Source organism: Camellia sinensis, chromosome 15 (assembly GCF_055761805.1).
Source record: "Camellia sinensis isolate YWXY chromosome 15, ASM5576180v1, whole genome shotgun sequence".
Taxonomy (NCBI): Eukaryota; Viridiplantae; Streptophyta; class Magnoliopsida; order Ericales; family Theaceae; genus Camellia; species Camellia sinensis.
In genome coordinates this window covers 15,322,654-15,340,016 of record NC_138975.1, presented here as the reverse complement: position 1 = coordinate 15,340,016, position 17,363 = coordinate 15,322,654, and the positions used below count along the sequence as shown (strand labels likewise).

The 17,363-nt window shown below is 39.3% G+C and overlaps 2 protein-coding genes and 1 long non-coding RNA gene across 4 annotated transcripts; 2 read left to right on the top strand and 1 right to left on the bottom strand.

Moving 5' to 3' along the window:
- Positions 1 to 781: 781 nt before the first annotated feature.
- Positions 782 to 3,080, top strand: LOC114278704 (Pentatricopeptide repeat (PPR-like) superfamily protein). Its single transcript, XM_028220808.2, has one exon. It carries the CDS (start codon positions 782 to 784, stop codon positions 2,927 to 2,929), a length of 2,148 nt encoding a protein of 715 aa, XP_028076609.2. The 3' UTR covers positions 2,930 to 3,080.
- A 27-nt stretch (positions 3,081 to 3,107) lies between these two features.
- MED9 (mediator of RNA polymerase II transcription subunit-like protein) lies at positions 3,108 to 11,970 on the bottom strand. Of its 2 annotated transcripts, XM_028220809.2 has the most exons (6): positions 11,383 to 11,970; positions 11,196 to 11,258; positions 10,720 to 10,800; positions 10,155 to 10,213; positions 9,989 to 10,070; positions 3,108 to 3,480 (listed from the first exon to the last, which is right to left on the bottom strand). In XM_028220809.2, the coding sequence occupies exons 1-5, from the start codon at positions 11,677 to 11,679 to the stop codon at positions 10,013 to 10,015; spliced, it is 558 nt and encodes a 185-aa protein (XP_028076610.1). In that variant the 5' UTR covers positions 11,680 to 11,970; the 3' UTR covers positions 3,108 to 3,480; positions 9,989 to 10,012. The 2 variants fall into 2 exon arrangements, with proteins under 2 accessions (XP_028076610.1, XP_028076611.1); XM_028220810.2 differs by lacking the exon at positions 10,720 to 10,800.
- On the top strand, positions 4,923 to 6,861 carry LOC145813703 (uncharacterized). The gene is made up of 2 exons (XR_014356922.1): positions 4,923 to 5,176; positions 5,225 to 6,861. It is a non-coding gene; the product is annotated as an uncharacterized LOC145813703 (long non-coding RNA).
- Positions 11,971 to 17,363: the final 5,393 nt, after the last annotated feature.

Genomic DNA, 17,363 nt, shown 5'->3' with positions numbered 1-17,363 from the left:
ATTGATATACAAAAATGCATATTTGAGCTGTAATTAGGAGAAACATTGTCCATATTTGTAGTGAAGAGGATAAAGGCCTTGCTTGGTCATCACTTATAGGTTAGTTTTATGATTATATTTTTTTAATTTTATTAGCTTAAAAAAATAAATAAATTGTAAATGCGTTTAGTGTAGTTTTTAATACGTCATTGCTACATCGACACAATTTCTCCTCTCTGAATCCCTCAAGTGATGTGACAAATAAAATTTGAAAAATTGACTCACATTTTAACATTCTCTCAAAATTTTTCTTATGTCTTTCCACCTTATTAGGGAGATTTTGGAAAGGAGAAATTGTGCGGATAAATTGTTTTTCTTTTTAGTAAAAAAGGCTAAACTTATTTAGGGCCAATTTGGAAATATCTTTTAATTTATTTTGGATCACATCATCTCTTTATTTTTTTACACGTTTTTTTTAAAAAAAAAAAATCAAAAGTCAAAAGTCTAACTTTTAACTAAACTTTCCAAAACAATTAAATAAGCTAAAATATAACTTTATTTTTATAGTGCAAATATGTCTATACATATTTAAGGTTTCAAATTTATTCAAATAAGTTTAAAAAAAGCTATAAATTTTAATTTAAAAAGGTCTCTCTTTTATTTATTTATTTACCAAATAAGTTTAGAGAATCAAATAAAGTACAAATTCAAATGCTACCCTACCAAACAGATCATTAATATGTCTGGAGATTTCAGTTGATAAAAATGCCAAAAATTTGAAACGTTCTTGATCACCACCTCCATGCTTCATGGTTGTGCTTCGTCAAGGCGTTTGATTTCAGTCCCTCCATATCTCCATCTCCCCAAACTCACCTTCCCATCAATTCTCAGCAATTGGGTCTCCAATTCCCTCCTCCATCAACAAACCCACATCAAATCATCCAAATCCTGCACAACCCACAGCGAACTTCTCGATGTCTTCGATCACCTTCTTCGACAATGCACAACAATGCAACAATGTCAGCAACTTCACTCCCAAATTCTCGTTACTGGGTCGTCCAATTCAGCATTCCTGGCTGCCAGGCTTGTCTCCATCTACGCTCGTTTCGGGCTTCTTGATGATGCTCGAAAAGCATTCGAAACAACCCCAATTGAATGCTTCTCAAACTCGCTTCTATGGAACTCAATCTTCAGAGCTAGTGTAGTGTATGGAGAATATGAAGAGGCTCTTAAGCTTTATCTTCGGATGCGCAAACTTGGGGTTGGAGCTGATGGGTTCACTTTTCCTTTGGTTATAAGGGTTTGTGGTGTGTTTGGCGATTCTAGATTGTGCAAGATTGTTCATAGTCTTGTTTTGCAGATGGGTTTTCAATATCATCTTCATGTTGTGAATGAGTTGTTGGGTATGTACGGAAAGGTTGGGGAAATGGGTTACGCTCGCAAACTGTTTGATAGAATGTCTGTTAGAACCCATATTTCATGGAACACTATGGTTTCTGGATTTGCACTTAATTATGATTGTAATGGTGCTTTTGAGATATTTTGTCAGATGGAATTGGATGGTTTGGAGCCGAACATCGTGACGTGGACATCATTGTTGTCAAGTCATGCCAGGTGCGGGCGTCATGAAGAAACGTTGCGTTTGTATGGTGTGATGAGAGGGAAAGGAATTGGTACTACTGCTGAAGCACTTGCTGTGGTTGTATCTGTTTGTGCCGATTCAGGTGCACTCGACAAGGGTGAGGTAATCCATGGTTATGTTGTTAAGGGTGGTTTTGAGAATTACTTATTTGTGAAAAACTCACTTATATGTATGTATGGTAAACATGGAGCGGTTAGAGATGCAGAAAATCTGTTTTCAGAAATGGAATCGAAGAATATAGTGAGTTGGAATGCTTTGATATCGTCCTATGCAGAATCTGGATTGTGTGATGAGGCTTTCACTATATTTTCACAGATGGAAAGACCCAATGTGATTAGCTGGAGTGCTGTTATTGGTGGATTTGCTTCTAAGGGGCGTGGGGAGGAGTCTTTGGAACTCTTTCGGCATATGCAATTAGCTAAAGTATCGGCCAACTCCATTACAGTTTCCAGTGTTTTATTGGTTTGTGCAGAATTATCAGCACTTGCTTCTGGCAGGGAAATCCATAGCCATGTGATTAAAGCTATGATGGATAGGAACATTTTAGTGGGAAATGGATTGATTAATATGTATACTAAATGTGGAAGTCTCAATGAAGCACATTTGGTTTTTGATAAAATTGATGGTAGAGATTTAGTTTCATGGAATTTAATGATTGCAGGGAATGGCATGCACGGACTTGGTGATGACGCTTTAAAAACTTTCGAGCAGATGATTAAAGCTGGATATAAGCCCGATGGGGTTACTTTTGTCGCTGTTCTTTCTGCTTGTAGCCATGCTGGGCTTGTTTCAAAGGGTCGTGAGCTTTTTGATCAAATGATAAGAGGGTTTAAGATTGAACCCCAAATGGAGCACTATGCCTGCATTGTAGACCTTCTCGGCCGTGCGGGTTTTTTGCAAGAAGCAAGTGAAATGGTGAGAAACATGCCAATGGAACCCAATGCTTATGTCTGGGGAGCTCTTTTGAACTCTTGTAGGATGTATAAAAACACAGATGTTGCCGAAGAAACTGCTTCTCGGATTTTTAGGCTAAAGTCTGAGACAACAGGGAGCTACATGTTGCTCTCTAATATTTATGCTGCAAGTGGGAGATGGAAGGATTCTGCAAGGGTGAGAATCTCTGCAAAAACAAAGGGTCTAAAGAAAATATGTGGACAGAGTTTGATTGAGGTGAAGAAGAAGGTACATATGTTCTCAGCAGGGAATACATTGGAAACGGGGATGGAGCAAGTTTACGAAATGCTAAAGGATTTGGACCTTCAGATGAAGATTGAAGGCTATTTACCGGCAGAGAGCTTTGTGCCATGAGATTTAGGTGAAAGCTTATTCACCACTAAAGAAATTCCTGCAAAAATCAGTTGAATTTCCTGATTTCCTGTCATAACAGATGTACACAAAACCCTAATCCAACATTTCCAAACCACAAATAATTTAATAGAAAATAGCTTGTTTACTGGATAGATGAACAATCCTTCTGCATCCTCTATTACTGAACTCATCCATGCAATTTCTATAAAATCTGGAATTTCACATTTCAAATCTAGACTTGCACACCAACTATGCCCTCTGAAGATGCCTTGTATACACAAATGATGATGATCCACCCTCCATAGCCTCAAATGGCAGAAATTATAAGGAGGCATCACCAAAATAATTATAAAGCATTTCAAATTTATTCATTGCAAAAAGAATCTGTCCAGTGGCCAAGGAATGCAAATCAAATGCCACAATTATGAGAATCTTCTACTATCCTAGACCCATGTGCACAGAGAGAGTAGTAAACCTTTCTGAATAGCTTGTCTTCCTCCAAATTGGCAAAGTTCAACAGCTGCTTTGCATTTGTTAACATCAGCATCTACCTGAAGTGATTTCATATCAAGATCAAGACACGTTATCATTGTCGAAAATTATTGAACAATGTTTTATTAGCATATTTTGAAAATTAGAGGCAGCTAATGATATCGGCAAGACGGGGGGTTTAAAACAAATAATGTATTTTGAAGTATGAAAGGAAGCTACTCTGGGAATAGTGATTTCCAAATTCTCCATGATAATGAAAGAAATGGTTTGCTATGATTTACAGCAAATGTCTAAATAATAAGACTACCAGCTATCAAAATGAAAAAATGCGTCATGTAAATTTATTCTTTTTTTAAGTCAAACAGAACCGTGAATGACACCAATCAGTCTATCCCAATAACACTAGCAACTAGACTTGAATAAAAACTTCTCAAATGTAGGAGCAACCAACAGAACTGAAATAAACTGATCACAGACAACCGAATCATTACTCCCGTGATATGGGTCTAAGACACGCATCAATTCACCCCCCTAACCACGCTGTGTCAGGTGATCATTTACAGCAATATACCCACGTGACCAATACTCTCAAAACCTTAGCCTTCTATAGTTCCACACAAGAAAAGTTGTCGTAGTCTCATAGATAGATGCTATAGAAATTTGTAGGGCTGTTCAAAAATCCGTTCAAACCGGTAATCCGGACCAAACCAGACCGAATCGTACGGTTTGGTTCGGTTCTATTAAGAATTGGTTCGGTTTCGGATTAAGAAATATGAGAACCGTAAAAACGGTTCGGTTAATGGATTTTATAAAAAAACCGTGGTTCGAACCGAACCGAACCGAATTTTAAAAGATATATATATAATATCAAGTTTTATTTTTATTAATTAGTTTTTTATAATTTTAATGATATTAGGATGGTATAGATATGTAATATTAAATAATGCCTTAATATTATTAGTTTTTATCATGAGTTAAATGTAATTAGTTTGAGTAATTATTTTGCTAATATTAACAATTTATTCTTGTAAATAGAAATTTTTAGAACCGTAAACCAAACCGAAACCGAACCGTTTTTTCGGTTTGGTTCTGGTCCGGTTTTACAAGTGTAACGGTCTGGTCTGGTTCTCAAAATCACAGAACCGTTAGGATCGGTTCGGTTCTTGGATTTTCACAGAACCGAACCAATCCGGACCGTGTACACCCCTAGAAATTTGAACTACAGAAGCCAATTCTAAATAAATACATACAACTACAAGGAGAATTGTCCAACAGAATCATGTGGGATATTAGTATTTGGTAACTACTTTCCTGATAGTCATTCCAATTCTAGTCATGCATAAGTCAGTCATGCTAACACATTCTTTAACAAGATAGGACCAGCATTTATCATCAGAAAAGAAAGGACACACTTTAAAGTGTGAGCAGATATGTTGGGATTTCAACAGCGTGAATGCAAAATGAAAAAATGGCATCATTCACAAGTTCTAAATATTGGTGCTGTAGAAAAATTTAATGTATAAAGAGAAATAGAGAATTGTATAGATATTGATTGTATTATTGATTGATATATTGAATGTTACAATGATTCCTATATATAGAAGAGTAGGTGGTAGTAGGTGGTAGATGGAGTAGGTAAAGTGGAGGTGGTAGTGGTGTAGTGGGTTAGGTTTAGTGGAGTAGGTGAGGTGGTAGTGGTGTAGTGGGTTAGGTTTAGTGGAGTAGGTTTAAGTGGGTGAAGTAGGTGGAGAGTAGGTGGATTTAGTGGAGTAGGTTTAAGTGGGTGAAGTAGGTGGAGAGTAGGTGGATTTTAACAGCCCCCCGCAAACTCAAGGGGGATAGGAACTAACCAACTTGAGTTTGGAGAGAGTAACAAAACAAGAAAATACATAAAAATAAAAGAGGATAAGAGACACTGTATGGTCGTGTCAGACCATTGGTGAAGACACTGGATGGTGGTGTCATAATGTTGTAGAGGACACTGTATGGGGGTGTCATAACCATGTAGAAGACAGTTTATGGGGTCATGTCGGACCGTTGTAGCAGACAATGGTGTGACAGTTGTTGTGACAGTTTACGGAGTTTTGCTGGACCCTTGTAGAAACTAACCGGAATCAATGTCGGGACAGTTTATAGAGTCTTGTCGGACCCATAAAGGAGCTAACCGGAATCAATGTCGGGACAGTTTACAGAGTCTTGTCGGACCCTTGAAGGAGCTAACCGGAATCAATGTCGGGACAGTTTACAGAGTCTTGTCGGACCCTTAAAAAAAATACACTGTATGATGGTGTATATAGGCTGCCCAAATATATATATATATATGGATATATATAGTGAGCCCTCAAAAGTCGCGCCCTCAAAAGGCGCGCCCACTTTATCAAAAGATGTGTCCGACAGAAATCATCGAGCGGCGAGCCATCAAAAGGCGCGCCAGACACGCGGCGATGCACGTGACCGACAGAACGCGTGTCGGCCTCTTCGTCAGGGTCTTTATAAACCGAAGCGGAGGCTGAGGCTTGGAAGCATAACAAACCAGTTGAAACCTCTGCATTCTCAGAGAGCTTGTCTCGAAGAGCTGCAAATCTTGAAACACTCTGTAACCAACCCTGTCTGACAGTACCAATCGGTAATCGCTGCTTCTCTGAAACACTTAGCAACCCAAAAACATGGCCTCTTCTTCCCGTCCAGCTACCCAGAACATGGCCTCCTCTTCCCGTGGTCTACTCACGCTCTTTCCAGAACTGAACGAGCCCACAAGAGAAATAACTGGTGCGGTGGCCAGTGAACCGCAACCAAACACCTCTGGTTTTGCTCCGTTGAACTTTCCGATGCGGTCGGTGGAGCAAAAAATGGCGGTGCAAACTGATATTGAGGCCAATCAGTATACTCTGAAGTCATGTGTGGAAACCATGACTGCGGTCACAAACTTGTCGCACCGGCTGCAGAGCAGGACAAATGAGGTGCAACAGTTAAACTCCCAGCTGGCTCTGCTCCAACGCATGTATAAGGATGCGCGAGCAGAGATAAGTGTGCTAAAGATGGAAAATAAGGAACTGAAGCGGAAGGCCACCGTTATGTTCCGATTTGGAGGTCAGCCATATGCTGCAGTGGAGGAGCAGGGAGTAGTGATCGTGCCCAGTGGAGTGGGTGCGGGAAACACAGAGGCAGCACCGGCAAGGGCCGCCCAGGACGGAGGCAAGAAAAAGCGACCCGCAGCAGAGTAGAGAAGCAAAATCCCGCCTGTGGATGTGGTTGTTTTGTGTGTGTGTGTTTTTTTTTGTTTTGTTTTTTTTGTTTTGTTTTGTTTTGTTTTGTTTTTGTTTTTTTTTTTTTTTGGTGTAAAATGCTGATCGGGGTTGATCCCCGGCATGAAGAAATGACAAGTTTGTAAAATGTTTTTTTTTTTTTTTTTTTTTTTTTTTTTTTTTTTTTTTTTTTTTGGGGAGTGTTGTGTTGAAAAAATAAAAATAAAATGAAAGAAAACAAGGGAGAAAGAAAATAGATAAAAAAATATGTATAGATGGATTATATGAAAAATATCAGGGTGATTGTTTCAAAAAATAAAGTGGGGGTATGTAAAAAGGAGGAAAAGTGATTTGGAAAAAATAAATAAAAAATAAGTGATTTTAAAATCAAATGGAGGAGAGTTTGAGTAATAGAATATAATAAAAAGAGATATATATATATATATATATATAAATAAAGTAAAGAAGGTGGGGAACAACATGATAAGGGTGTATTTTAAAATGATAAATAAAAGAAAGTTGAAGACAACATGATACCGGTGTGTATGGATGTGATAATGAGAGTGAAACAAACTTGGTGAGTGTGATTAAATAAATAAAAGAAGAATGGGTGTGCTTTCCTTAGTGCTCCTCTCTCTGCCTTCAAAGTCGAGATTGGTCTCTCCAAACGAAGGCTCAACATTCAAATCATTGTAGTCCTCTGAAAAGGTTCTAACCATGTGCCACAAAATTGGCTCCACCATTATTTGCCTGATAGATAGATGGCTGGAAGCCCTTGACAACACCAGCACCACATATGGACAAATGCATACACACACAATCACAGCGCTGGCACCACCGATGAGTATGGTGGATAGCCTCCTGTGGGCCATCTCTAACACCTCATCATCTCTATAACCAGATACTGATATTAAACAGAATGTTAATATAAATATCAGCAGCCCATAATCGTATCTTGCTTTCATTCTTGGAAAAAATCTTATGAATGTCACTACTGCAGCTAGTATGAAGACGAAAAAGCCCAAGTAGTATGGGCTCACATATTTCTCCAGAAAAACTAGCAATTCGATGAGCTCCAACGCCAAGAGTACCAGCAAGCAGTGTTGCAAAACCCCTATTTACACCCCTTCCAAGTGTTGCACCCACAGAGAAGTCAAAGACAACAACAATAGTAAGAACAGGCCACATTGCAGAGACACCAAAACCATCATAGAGAGGGTCACAGTAGTAGAACTAAAAGGTTGAGAAGGTGGTTGATCTTTGTATGTAGAGAAGTCGCCTCTGGTGGCGGCGAACTGGAAGCTATATGTATTGATAGAGATGACAGCGGAATAGGTTGAGGTCCGGCGGGCGGCTAAGGTGAGGTTGCCGCCCGCCGGGGAAGCGAAAATACTAGGTTCTAAACCTGCTCTGATACCATGTAGAAAAATTTAATGTATAAAGAGAAATAGAGAATTGTATAGATATTGATTGTATTATTGATTGATATATTGAATGTTACAATGATTCCTATATATAGAAGAGTAGGTGGTAGTAGGTGGTAGATGGAGTAGGTAAAGTGGAGGTGGTAGTGGTGTAGTGGGTTAGGTTTAGTGGAGTAGGTGAGGTGGTAGTGGTGTAGTGGGTTAGGTTTAGTGGAGTAGGTTTAAGTGGGTGAAGTAGGTGGAGAGTAGGTGGATTTAGTGGAGTAGGTTTAAGTGGGTGAAGTAGGTGGAGAGTAGGTGGATTTTAACAGGTGCATAATGTCCAGTATATCTCACATACTAGAGATCCTCGAATCACTGGTTTTGTTGGCCCCGGTGTCCCACATCGGGAATGGAGGGGGAGTTTCTGGACTATAAAAGTAAATATCTGGACCTTTATATAGCATCGAGGCCTTTTCCCGGGTGGTGAAATCTCTACTAGAACTCCCCAGTTAAGCATGCTTAGGCTGGAATAGTTCTACGATGGGTGATCCACTGAAAAGAACAAATCCGTGCGGGCGTGGCCCACCCACAGCGGACAATATCGATGACATGTGAAGGGTTGGGGCATTACAAATGGTATCAGAGCTGACTCTCCAGAGTACCGAGTGTGAGCTCCCGGCGTCTCTTGGTGCATATGGGCGGGCTTGTGAACTAGTAGGCATGGGGCCGTGCGGGCTTGTGAACTAGTAGGCTACTGCATGGGGCCGTGCAGCCTTAAGGGGGGTGGATTGTAAGACCTCGGTATCCCACATTGGGAATGGAGAGGAAGTTCCTGAGCTATAAAAGTAAAAATCTAAACCCTTATATAGCATCAAGGCCTTTTTCCTGGTGGTGAAATCCCTACTAGAACTCCCCAGTTAAGTGTGTTTAGGCTGGAGTAGAGTTAAGCGTATTTAGGCTGGAGTAGTTCTGAGATGGGTGACCCACTGGGAAGAATAAATCTATGCGGACGTGACTTAAAGCAGACAATATTGATGACATGTAAAGGGTTGGGGCATTACTGGTTTGGTTCCAAGATTGGAAGTAATGTTTTTGATACAAAGACAAGAAAAGGACACAAAAAAAAAAAAAAAAGAACTTGGCACCTGAAAGTGTCAAGTGATTGCCAACAATGCCAAGATTTCATTTGGCAATCATGGTTGGGGCTAAATTAGCCACTAAAAGACAAAATAGGATAAAAAGCGAATAAAACAAAATGTTACATCCAAATCATAATCATTTCACTTTTACTCTAACAAAAGTCAAAAAAGTCAATCCAAACGAACTTTTTAGTCTCAAACTAAAAAAGTCCCAACTCCAAAAAGCCAACCAAAAAAGTTTTTGCCAAACGACAACAAAGGCACTAGAAGATACACGAGAAACCAAATTCTAGTATACGATCTCAGTCACATCCATATTTCGAGTTGGAAATCAGAAAATTTGAAGGATGAACCTTAACAAAGTCATTCAACCACAATGATTTCAACGTGGCAAGTAGATGCAACTGGTAATATAATTTTGAGCCATTGCAGGATCTTCAACTGATAACCGAAAAATTATAGACTTCAAATTACTTGTCAAATACTAGGAAAATACATATAAAATTATAAATCAAACTTCATAAAATTATAACTAAACTTCAAAAGTTGGTTAGAAAGTTGGGGTTTTGAGAAATTCAGGGGAAAAAAAAGCATCCAAAAATTAATAATTAGTGTATATATTGATATTACTTTCCAACATCATTACACAGTCTTGTCATTCCTCAAGATATGATTGAAGGTTACAGCTAACTAAGAAAAAAATGATCTCTACACTCATTTTTCTTGGGTTTCTTGTTAAGAAAGAAGGAAAAAAGATATTGAAGTTGATGTTCTTACCCCATCTAGAAAGATGACGAGCAATTATGGTTCGGCCTTGATTAGCTCTTCAACAGAGTTTCTATACTTGGCAATGAGATCCCTGGAATTAAACAGTAAAAACGAACGTTTTCAACAACGAGAGCATATTATGTGAGTGGCAAATCAAAAGCTACATGCCACATACTTCCGTTGATTCAACAATTGTTCGCTCTCCTCAAACTTGAGCTTTTGCCCCTCAACTGTCTGTAAGCAATATTCAAGAAACACACAAATTAGAAGCACTCATCACTCATCTGAATGCGTCACAAATGACAAAATTGCAATGACAAATTACAGAGAGCATGCATTGTAAATAACAATTCATCCAATCTAAATGATACAGTCCGTTGATTTGCCCTAATCACTTGCCTCTTTCCACACAGTTTAAGTTTGTCATTTGTGACGACGACTAAACAATCAAGATCACATTATGCAATGTTCAAAAAAGAAGATCTTATTATGCTCAAAAGCATCTAAATGCATAACAAATTAAAATTGCAATAAAGATTTATTGAAAGTAGCAATTCTTCCATCATAAATGATATAGTCCATTGATTTGCCCTATTCACTTCCCCCTTTCCACACAGTCTGCGTTTATTGTTTGCGACAATTAAACAATCAATATCTCATTATTTCTAGTTAAAATCATCATTCCACATCATGGCATTGATGTATCAGAACGAGACAAATGGGGATGAACAGTTAATTACCATTGTTTTTGCATTGATTGATCCTGATATTGAGTTTAGCAACTGCTGGCATTTCTCAAAGTGGTTGTTCAAATCAGTAACCTTTTAAAAACACAAATAAATAAATGAGGATAAATTACATCGATAGTCCCTACATTTTATCCCTCGTGTCATTTTGCTCTCTATAATTGCAATCGGCTCAATTTTGACCCTTAATTTTAAATTTTATGTCAATTTGGTTCAATTAATAATCCCAATTAGGGTTTTTGAAGAAAAATGGTCATTGAGTTGATTGTGATTAATAAACAAATTTAAAATTTTGCCTATAAAAGCAAAACACATGTTTATGTTGCATTATCCATAAAAAAACAACAATTGTAATCAATTAGACGACAAAATCATAAATACACGTCTAAATCAAGCCAATCGAAATTACAGGACAAAATGACACAATGGTTAAAAGTGAAACCCTAAAAAAAAGCCCTCAAAATACAAACCAAAGCATCAGAATTTTGATCCCGAGTTCCGTTTTCAATGGCGTCTGCTAAATTCTCTACCAACTGAAACATAATAGACATTCAAAATCAAAACAACTAAGACTGAAATTTTTTGAATTTTGATAAAAACAGAAAAGAAAAGAAGAAATTTTAACCAAATCAAAATTAGGGTTTACGATGAATATACTTGAAGGAGATGGAAGTGAGAAGCCAGTGATTGGTGTTGTTGCTGAGAACGCTGCTGCTGTTGTTGTTGTTGTTGTTGTTGTTGTTGCTGCTGCTGCTGCTGCTGTAATTGTTGTTTCTGTTGTTGAAATTGTTGCTGTGATTGTTGCTGATAAAACTGCTGTTGTTGCTGATGAAATTGTTGTTGTTGTTGGAGATATAGATGGTCCTGATTGGAGTTGGAGGGTGTAGTGGGGTTACTGTGGACCGGAATGTTTGGGATCATCGACCAGCTTCCGCCTCCGTAAGAATGATCCATTAATGGCCTTTTTTTTTTGCTAACCTACGCCTCTGAGGAGAGAGAGAGGAAGAAGGAGAAGAAGATGGTGAAAAGCTATGAGAGACGTGTAGAGTTACTGTGATCCGAACCTTATAGCCGTTGATCGTATTTTAATCTTCGAAATCTGCACCGTATGTAAGTGATTGATCAGCCGTTGAATGCCATGAATCTTTTAGCATTCTGATATAACAGTCAGGGAAAGGGCTTTGATCTCCGAATCAGGATTCTCCCCTTATTCTCTTTCTTTGACTTTTTATTGGTTAGGTTATTGGGCTCGTTTTAAGTTTAACCATTTATGTTTTAAAATTGATTATGTATATTATACTTGTAAAAAATTAAGATATCAGAAATTACGTATTTAGATTATCGAATTAAAAAAATATATTTTAAAAAAATTTAATAAATAATTTTCTGAATAGATATTTTCTGATATCTAATCAACTTAAGTTTTTACAAGTATAATATACTTAATAAATCTTAAAATATAAACAGTTTGAATCATCGAAATTGGACTAAAAAATTGAACTAATAACCTAACAAATAAGGAATCGAAAAAAGAAATCAAGAAAAGGATCTTGATTCCTGATCTCCTACCATGGGCTCTCACTGGCCTCAGAATAGTTGCCTTTCATCATTATAAAGACTATGTCGTTTAAATAGCTAGATCGATAAGACTGTGTAACAAACTGTCCACTCAGCTAAAATCACTGTCTAATTTGCACTCAATCGTCAACTAATCCTAAGTTAAGTTGATATGTAATTTAAAATTTATAATTCACTTTGAAAATTATCCAATTCCTTCATAGCTAATAAATATATATCTTTTAGTTTTAATCTATCTATATATCATATAAGTAGAAGGAGATTTTTAGTAAGAAGAGCTAAGAGAACTCCAAGTGCTGAGGGCATCTCCAACGCTTCACCAAATCTATCATCAAATTTAAATTTGGTAAAAAAGAACATCTTTTTATGCTCTAATGGTTTTACCAAACCTTTATCAAATTGAGAAAATAGCAAATGTTTCACCAAAGTGAAGATCTGGGCATCTTTCACTAGTTTACTGTGCAAGGTGATCTGATACGCAAGATGACTGGCAAGACATCCGGCCGGTTGACCCCCAGTCATTCGGTTACTTGGAGAAAGAATAGCTTTTGTCTATTTCACTGACATAAACCTTTCAAATCATAGTTAACAATCCATATGTTAATACAAAGCCATTCAAAAGAACAATAAGCCTAGATTAGTTTTCCATTGAAACACTATTGTGATTTTTTTTTTTTGAACCAAGAAAGTAGAACATGAAAGACAAGAAGCAGAAAGACAAACAAACTCAAAGCTCTTGCAGCGGAAGGACAAGAAGCAAAAAAACAAACTTGAAGTGGGTAAAAATTAATCAAGTCTTGGTGCTAGACCCAATGCGATACTCACTCCAAGGTGGAGCTAGGTCGGACCTCAGCCCTATGGCCAACACTTGCTCCGAAGCAAGACAATCATAGGAGTTCGGCCCAATGTACGAGCATCACTCAAAAGTGGGCCGGGCAACATGGTGGACCTTCCAGATGGACAGAACCACTCCGAAGTGGGTTGAGCAACATATTGGACCTCCTGGTTGGACAACCATTCTAAAGTAGACCAACTTAGAGAAGGCCAATTCATTAAAGATCTTTCTTGGGCCCACAAGAGACAAACAACCCTGCTCCTCCCCCTCTGTATGAACAGAACGTGGAGACATGGAGGCGCAGAGGGACAAGGTGCATATATGACAGACCTGCATCCGAATGGCAGGCGGAGTGGTCGTCCTCCTCCAATGAGAGATGTCCGCTAATGAGACAAACAAAACAGACCTGCACCCGAGTGTCAGGCGGAGTGGTCGTCCTCCTCCAATAGGAGACGACTACGAATAAGACATATTGGACAGATGGCGGAGAGAAAAGGACTTGAACGACAAACAACCTTCTCCTATAAAAGGTGAACACTATTCACTCTCAAGGGATCCGAAAAATACACACACTTAACACATATACACCCATTCTCTTTTCTTCTTCTTCCTAAGTCCCTGACTTTACCATCGGAGGGGTTTCCGACCAAACCCCGGTCGGGCAGCCTCACCGTTTGTTATTCTGTGCAGATCTTCAATTCCCAAAGCACGCTGTTCATCCACAAAGTTCAACCCTTCTTCATAGTGCGGAAATCATCCCCGCACAATTGGCGCCGTCTGTGGGAAAACCACTGTTTGCTTCGTGACGACCTCCGGCGATGGGAATCGAAGATACACCCCACTCTGGGCTAGCAGAGAGGACTCCAATGACGGAGAGAACCAAAGATAAGGGTCTGGCATTCCCTCCAGCGCACGATGACCTTATGGACCACGATGATCAGACACCCAATGCGGCGGAGCGACGCCGTGTCATTGCCGCTGAGACGTCTCAACGCCTTTTTGTTGAGAAAGACCACCGTGACCGCATCATCGACTCGATGGGTTTGGAGATCACTGAGCTTCGTACCCAATTGTTGAAGTTCATGGCGACCCCAGCGGAGCCAAGAAAATCCGTTGGCGGACCATCGCAAAGGAGACGTACCTCTCCGCCGCCTCACAAGGAGCACTCTAGCCGTGGCCCTGCTCATAGAGAGCGTGGCCGGCCGATTTCGGTGCATAGTGAAGGGGCCAGCAGTAGGACGAATAACCTACAAAAAAATAACCCACGAGAGAATTCTCATAAAAGGCAAAGGACCGTTAGCCGCCTATCTGAAACCTTTCATTGTCGTCGCGACGAGCGACCACACGATTTGAGAAGTTGGCTGAATGATAACAGAGAAGAGGCACGACGGCTATGCAGAGAAGGAGAACGTCGACGAGATAGGGAGCAGGAATGCCAGCTCAATAGGGAAAGAGATCAGTTAGACCGGTCTATACACCAACAAGAGCGTCGTGCTCTAGACCGGTTGGTGTCCACCCCCTTCTCCCCAGAGATAGAAGCTGTAGAACCTCCACGGAAGTATAGCCCGCCGAAATTCATTCTCTATGATGGGAAGACGGACCCTTTGACCCATATCAGCCATTATCGCCAGATGATGTCCCTCTGGAACCGCGACGACGCACTCATGTGCAAAGTCTTCCCTTCTAGCCTTGGAGAACTTGGCCTCCGATGGTTTGACAAACTCCCCAATGGCTCGATTTATGACTGGACACAGCTCTCTGAGGCGTTCTTAGCCCGATTTGTCTCCAACAGCAGAGTCCCAAAGCAGTTAGATACTTTGTTCAATATCCGAAAGGACCGGAAAGAGACCCTACGCCAATACGCGCGACGGTATTGGGAGGAGTATGGTGACTTGGAGGAAAATGTTTGTAGTGAACAATTGGCCGTGCTATACTTCAAGCAAGGCCTATCCCCTTCGCATAAGCTAAGACAGTCGTTGACGAAACGACCTACCCCCACCATGAAGGATTTGAGGGCTCGAATAGAGTAACAAGCTCGTGTGGAAGATGACGTTGCTTCGGTACATGTCGCGATTGCTGAAGAAGTTAGACCACCTCGACCGCCTAAGACTGAGCAGCCAAGGAGGGATAAGCAGTGCAAGAACTATGGCCAAAGGAACCGCTCCACAGTAGAAAATGAGGAGGAAAGGGCCAAGTCTTATGAAGGTATCACCACCGTCTTCAAAGAGCCAATATACAGGCTCGTCGAGAAACTTAAAGGAGAAGCCTTCTTTGTTTGGCTAGCTAAGATGCCTGGAGACCCTGCTCGGCGCAATCAAACACTGCGTTGCACCTATCATCGAGAGAAGGGACACAAGACGCAAAATTGCAGAGCTCTCAAACAACACTTGGAGGACTTAGTTACGGCAACAATGGATAGACGTTGACAAGACGAGGGAAAAGCAGGGACTAGACCAAGCCCCTCCTGAAAAAAAACCATGCCCCGAGGTTGGTCATCAACGTTATCCATGGAATGACTGACCCTGAAAGAGAATGAAAGATGATTTATATAAAAAAAAAAAAGAAGGAGCTTTTCAATTTAATAAATCACACAATCAACACTTAACACTAAAAAATGAAAGAGTTTTCCAATTAAAAAAAAATCACACTCAAGTGGTAAAATATTTTCTATTAAAATATTTTATATTTTTCACCATAAAGTATAAAATGATTTATATAATTAAAATTTCAAAACATGTTTTTTTTTTTTTTTTTTTTTTTCGCCATGGCCATTACTGCTCCACATATATATCAAATCTCATTATTTTCATAAACACTAAACATTAGTAGAGTTTCTTTAGGACTGAAGCTCTCAACTCAATTGTGAGAATTCTAAAGGCTTAAACTAAATTTGTTGACTTCTAAATTTTTTTGAAAAAGAAAAACATCCATTGGTTACTATAAAATAAAATTTAAAATTTTATGAACATTTATCAATATACACAAATGATTTAGGGGTTTAAAATTTAAAATTTAAAAGTTTAGTCAAGAACTATGATTTAAGAAATTTTTTCCTAAAATAAAAAACCTACTTACTTAATGAACCTTTATAAACATATAGGATATTCAAAATTCCTTTCTAAAAACCTACATAGACATAGGAAACATGTCTCATTACTTTTATATAAATTAAGAAAATCTCTTAAAACATATTTTTCTTTACTTCCTTTTTACATGAAAAAGTATCCTCCCTACAATTTCATTTAATTTTTTGGCCTCATTTTGCATTCTTTTTTTTTTTTGATCAGCAAAGAAAAATTCATTAACAACATGAAATTAAAGGTACAGGAAGATGACATATATTGAGAGAGATTCGGAAAGTACAGATTACTCCTACTACTGCTACTCGCAACCATACAACCAACCTCTTGGCCTCACGATTTTTTTTAAACAAAAAAAAAGTTAAGAAGGACTTAACTAGAAAATAAAATACATGAATCCCCACAAAATCAACCCACACAACCCAAAACCAAAAACCAACACCAAAACACTCAAGCTGCTCCTGCAAACCTCTTTTCAACAAATTAAAAATTTCTTTTACAACACCCAACACCCATGCTGCTGCACTCCCAATGCCCACACCACCCAAACTAAAATCTTTTCAACAGCCCACCAAAGCCAAGACCCACGCCTGACAACACTCTACCATAGCATCAAAAGCATTCTGCACGTTTTGCTGATCCGACCGAGACCGTTCCATGGCCGGCAAACTCCATAGCCAACAGCTTCATGGCTGGAAAAAACTCCCTTGACCGAGACACTAACGTCGAAACACATCCAATGCCCACAATGTTAAACACCCATCTTTACTTCCACGGTCGGAACACTTCTTTTCCGATTCAAAACTCCGAACACTCACAGCAACCGAACACACCCGAGGACGATCAAAACCCACTGCCACAGCTGAACAAGACCCATTGCCACAGCCGAACAAGACCAATTGCCATCTCCAGTTCCATGGTCGGACACATTTTTTCCGATCCAAACTCCGAACACACCCACTGCAGAAGCTCCAAAGTTGACAACCCAAAACATCGAACAACTACCAAGGCATCTCCATACATCTGAATGAAGTTCACCCCTCAAACTCCCACTCGAAAAGGAATGCTTGAATGAAATCTTAGATCTGGATCGACTTCAAAACCCATGTTTTCCCCCAAGCAAAGCACCGAAGCATCTCCATAGA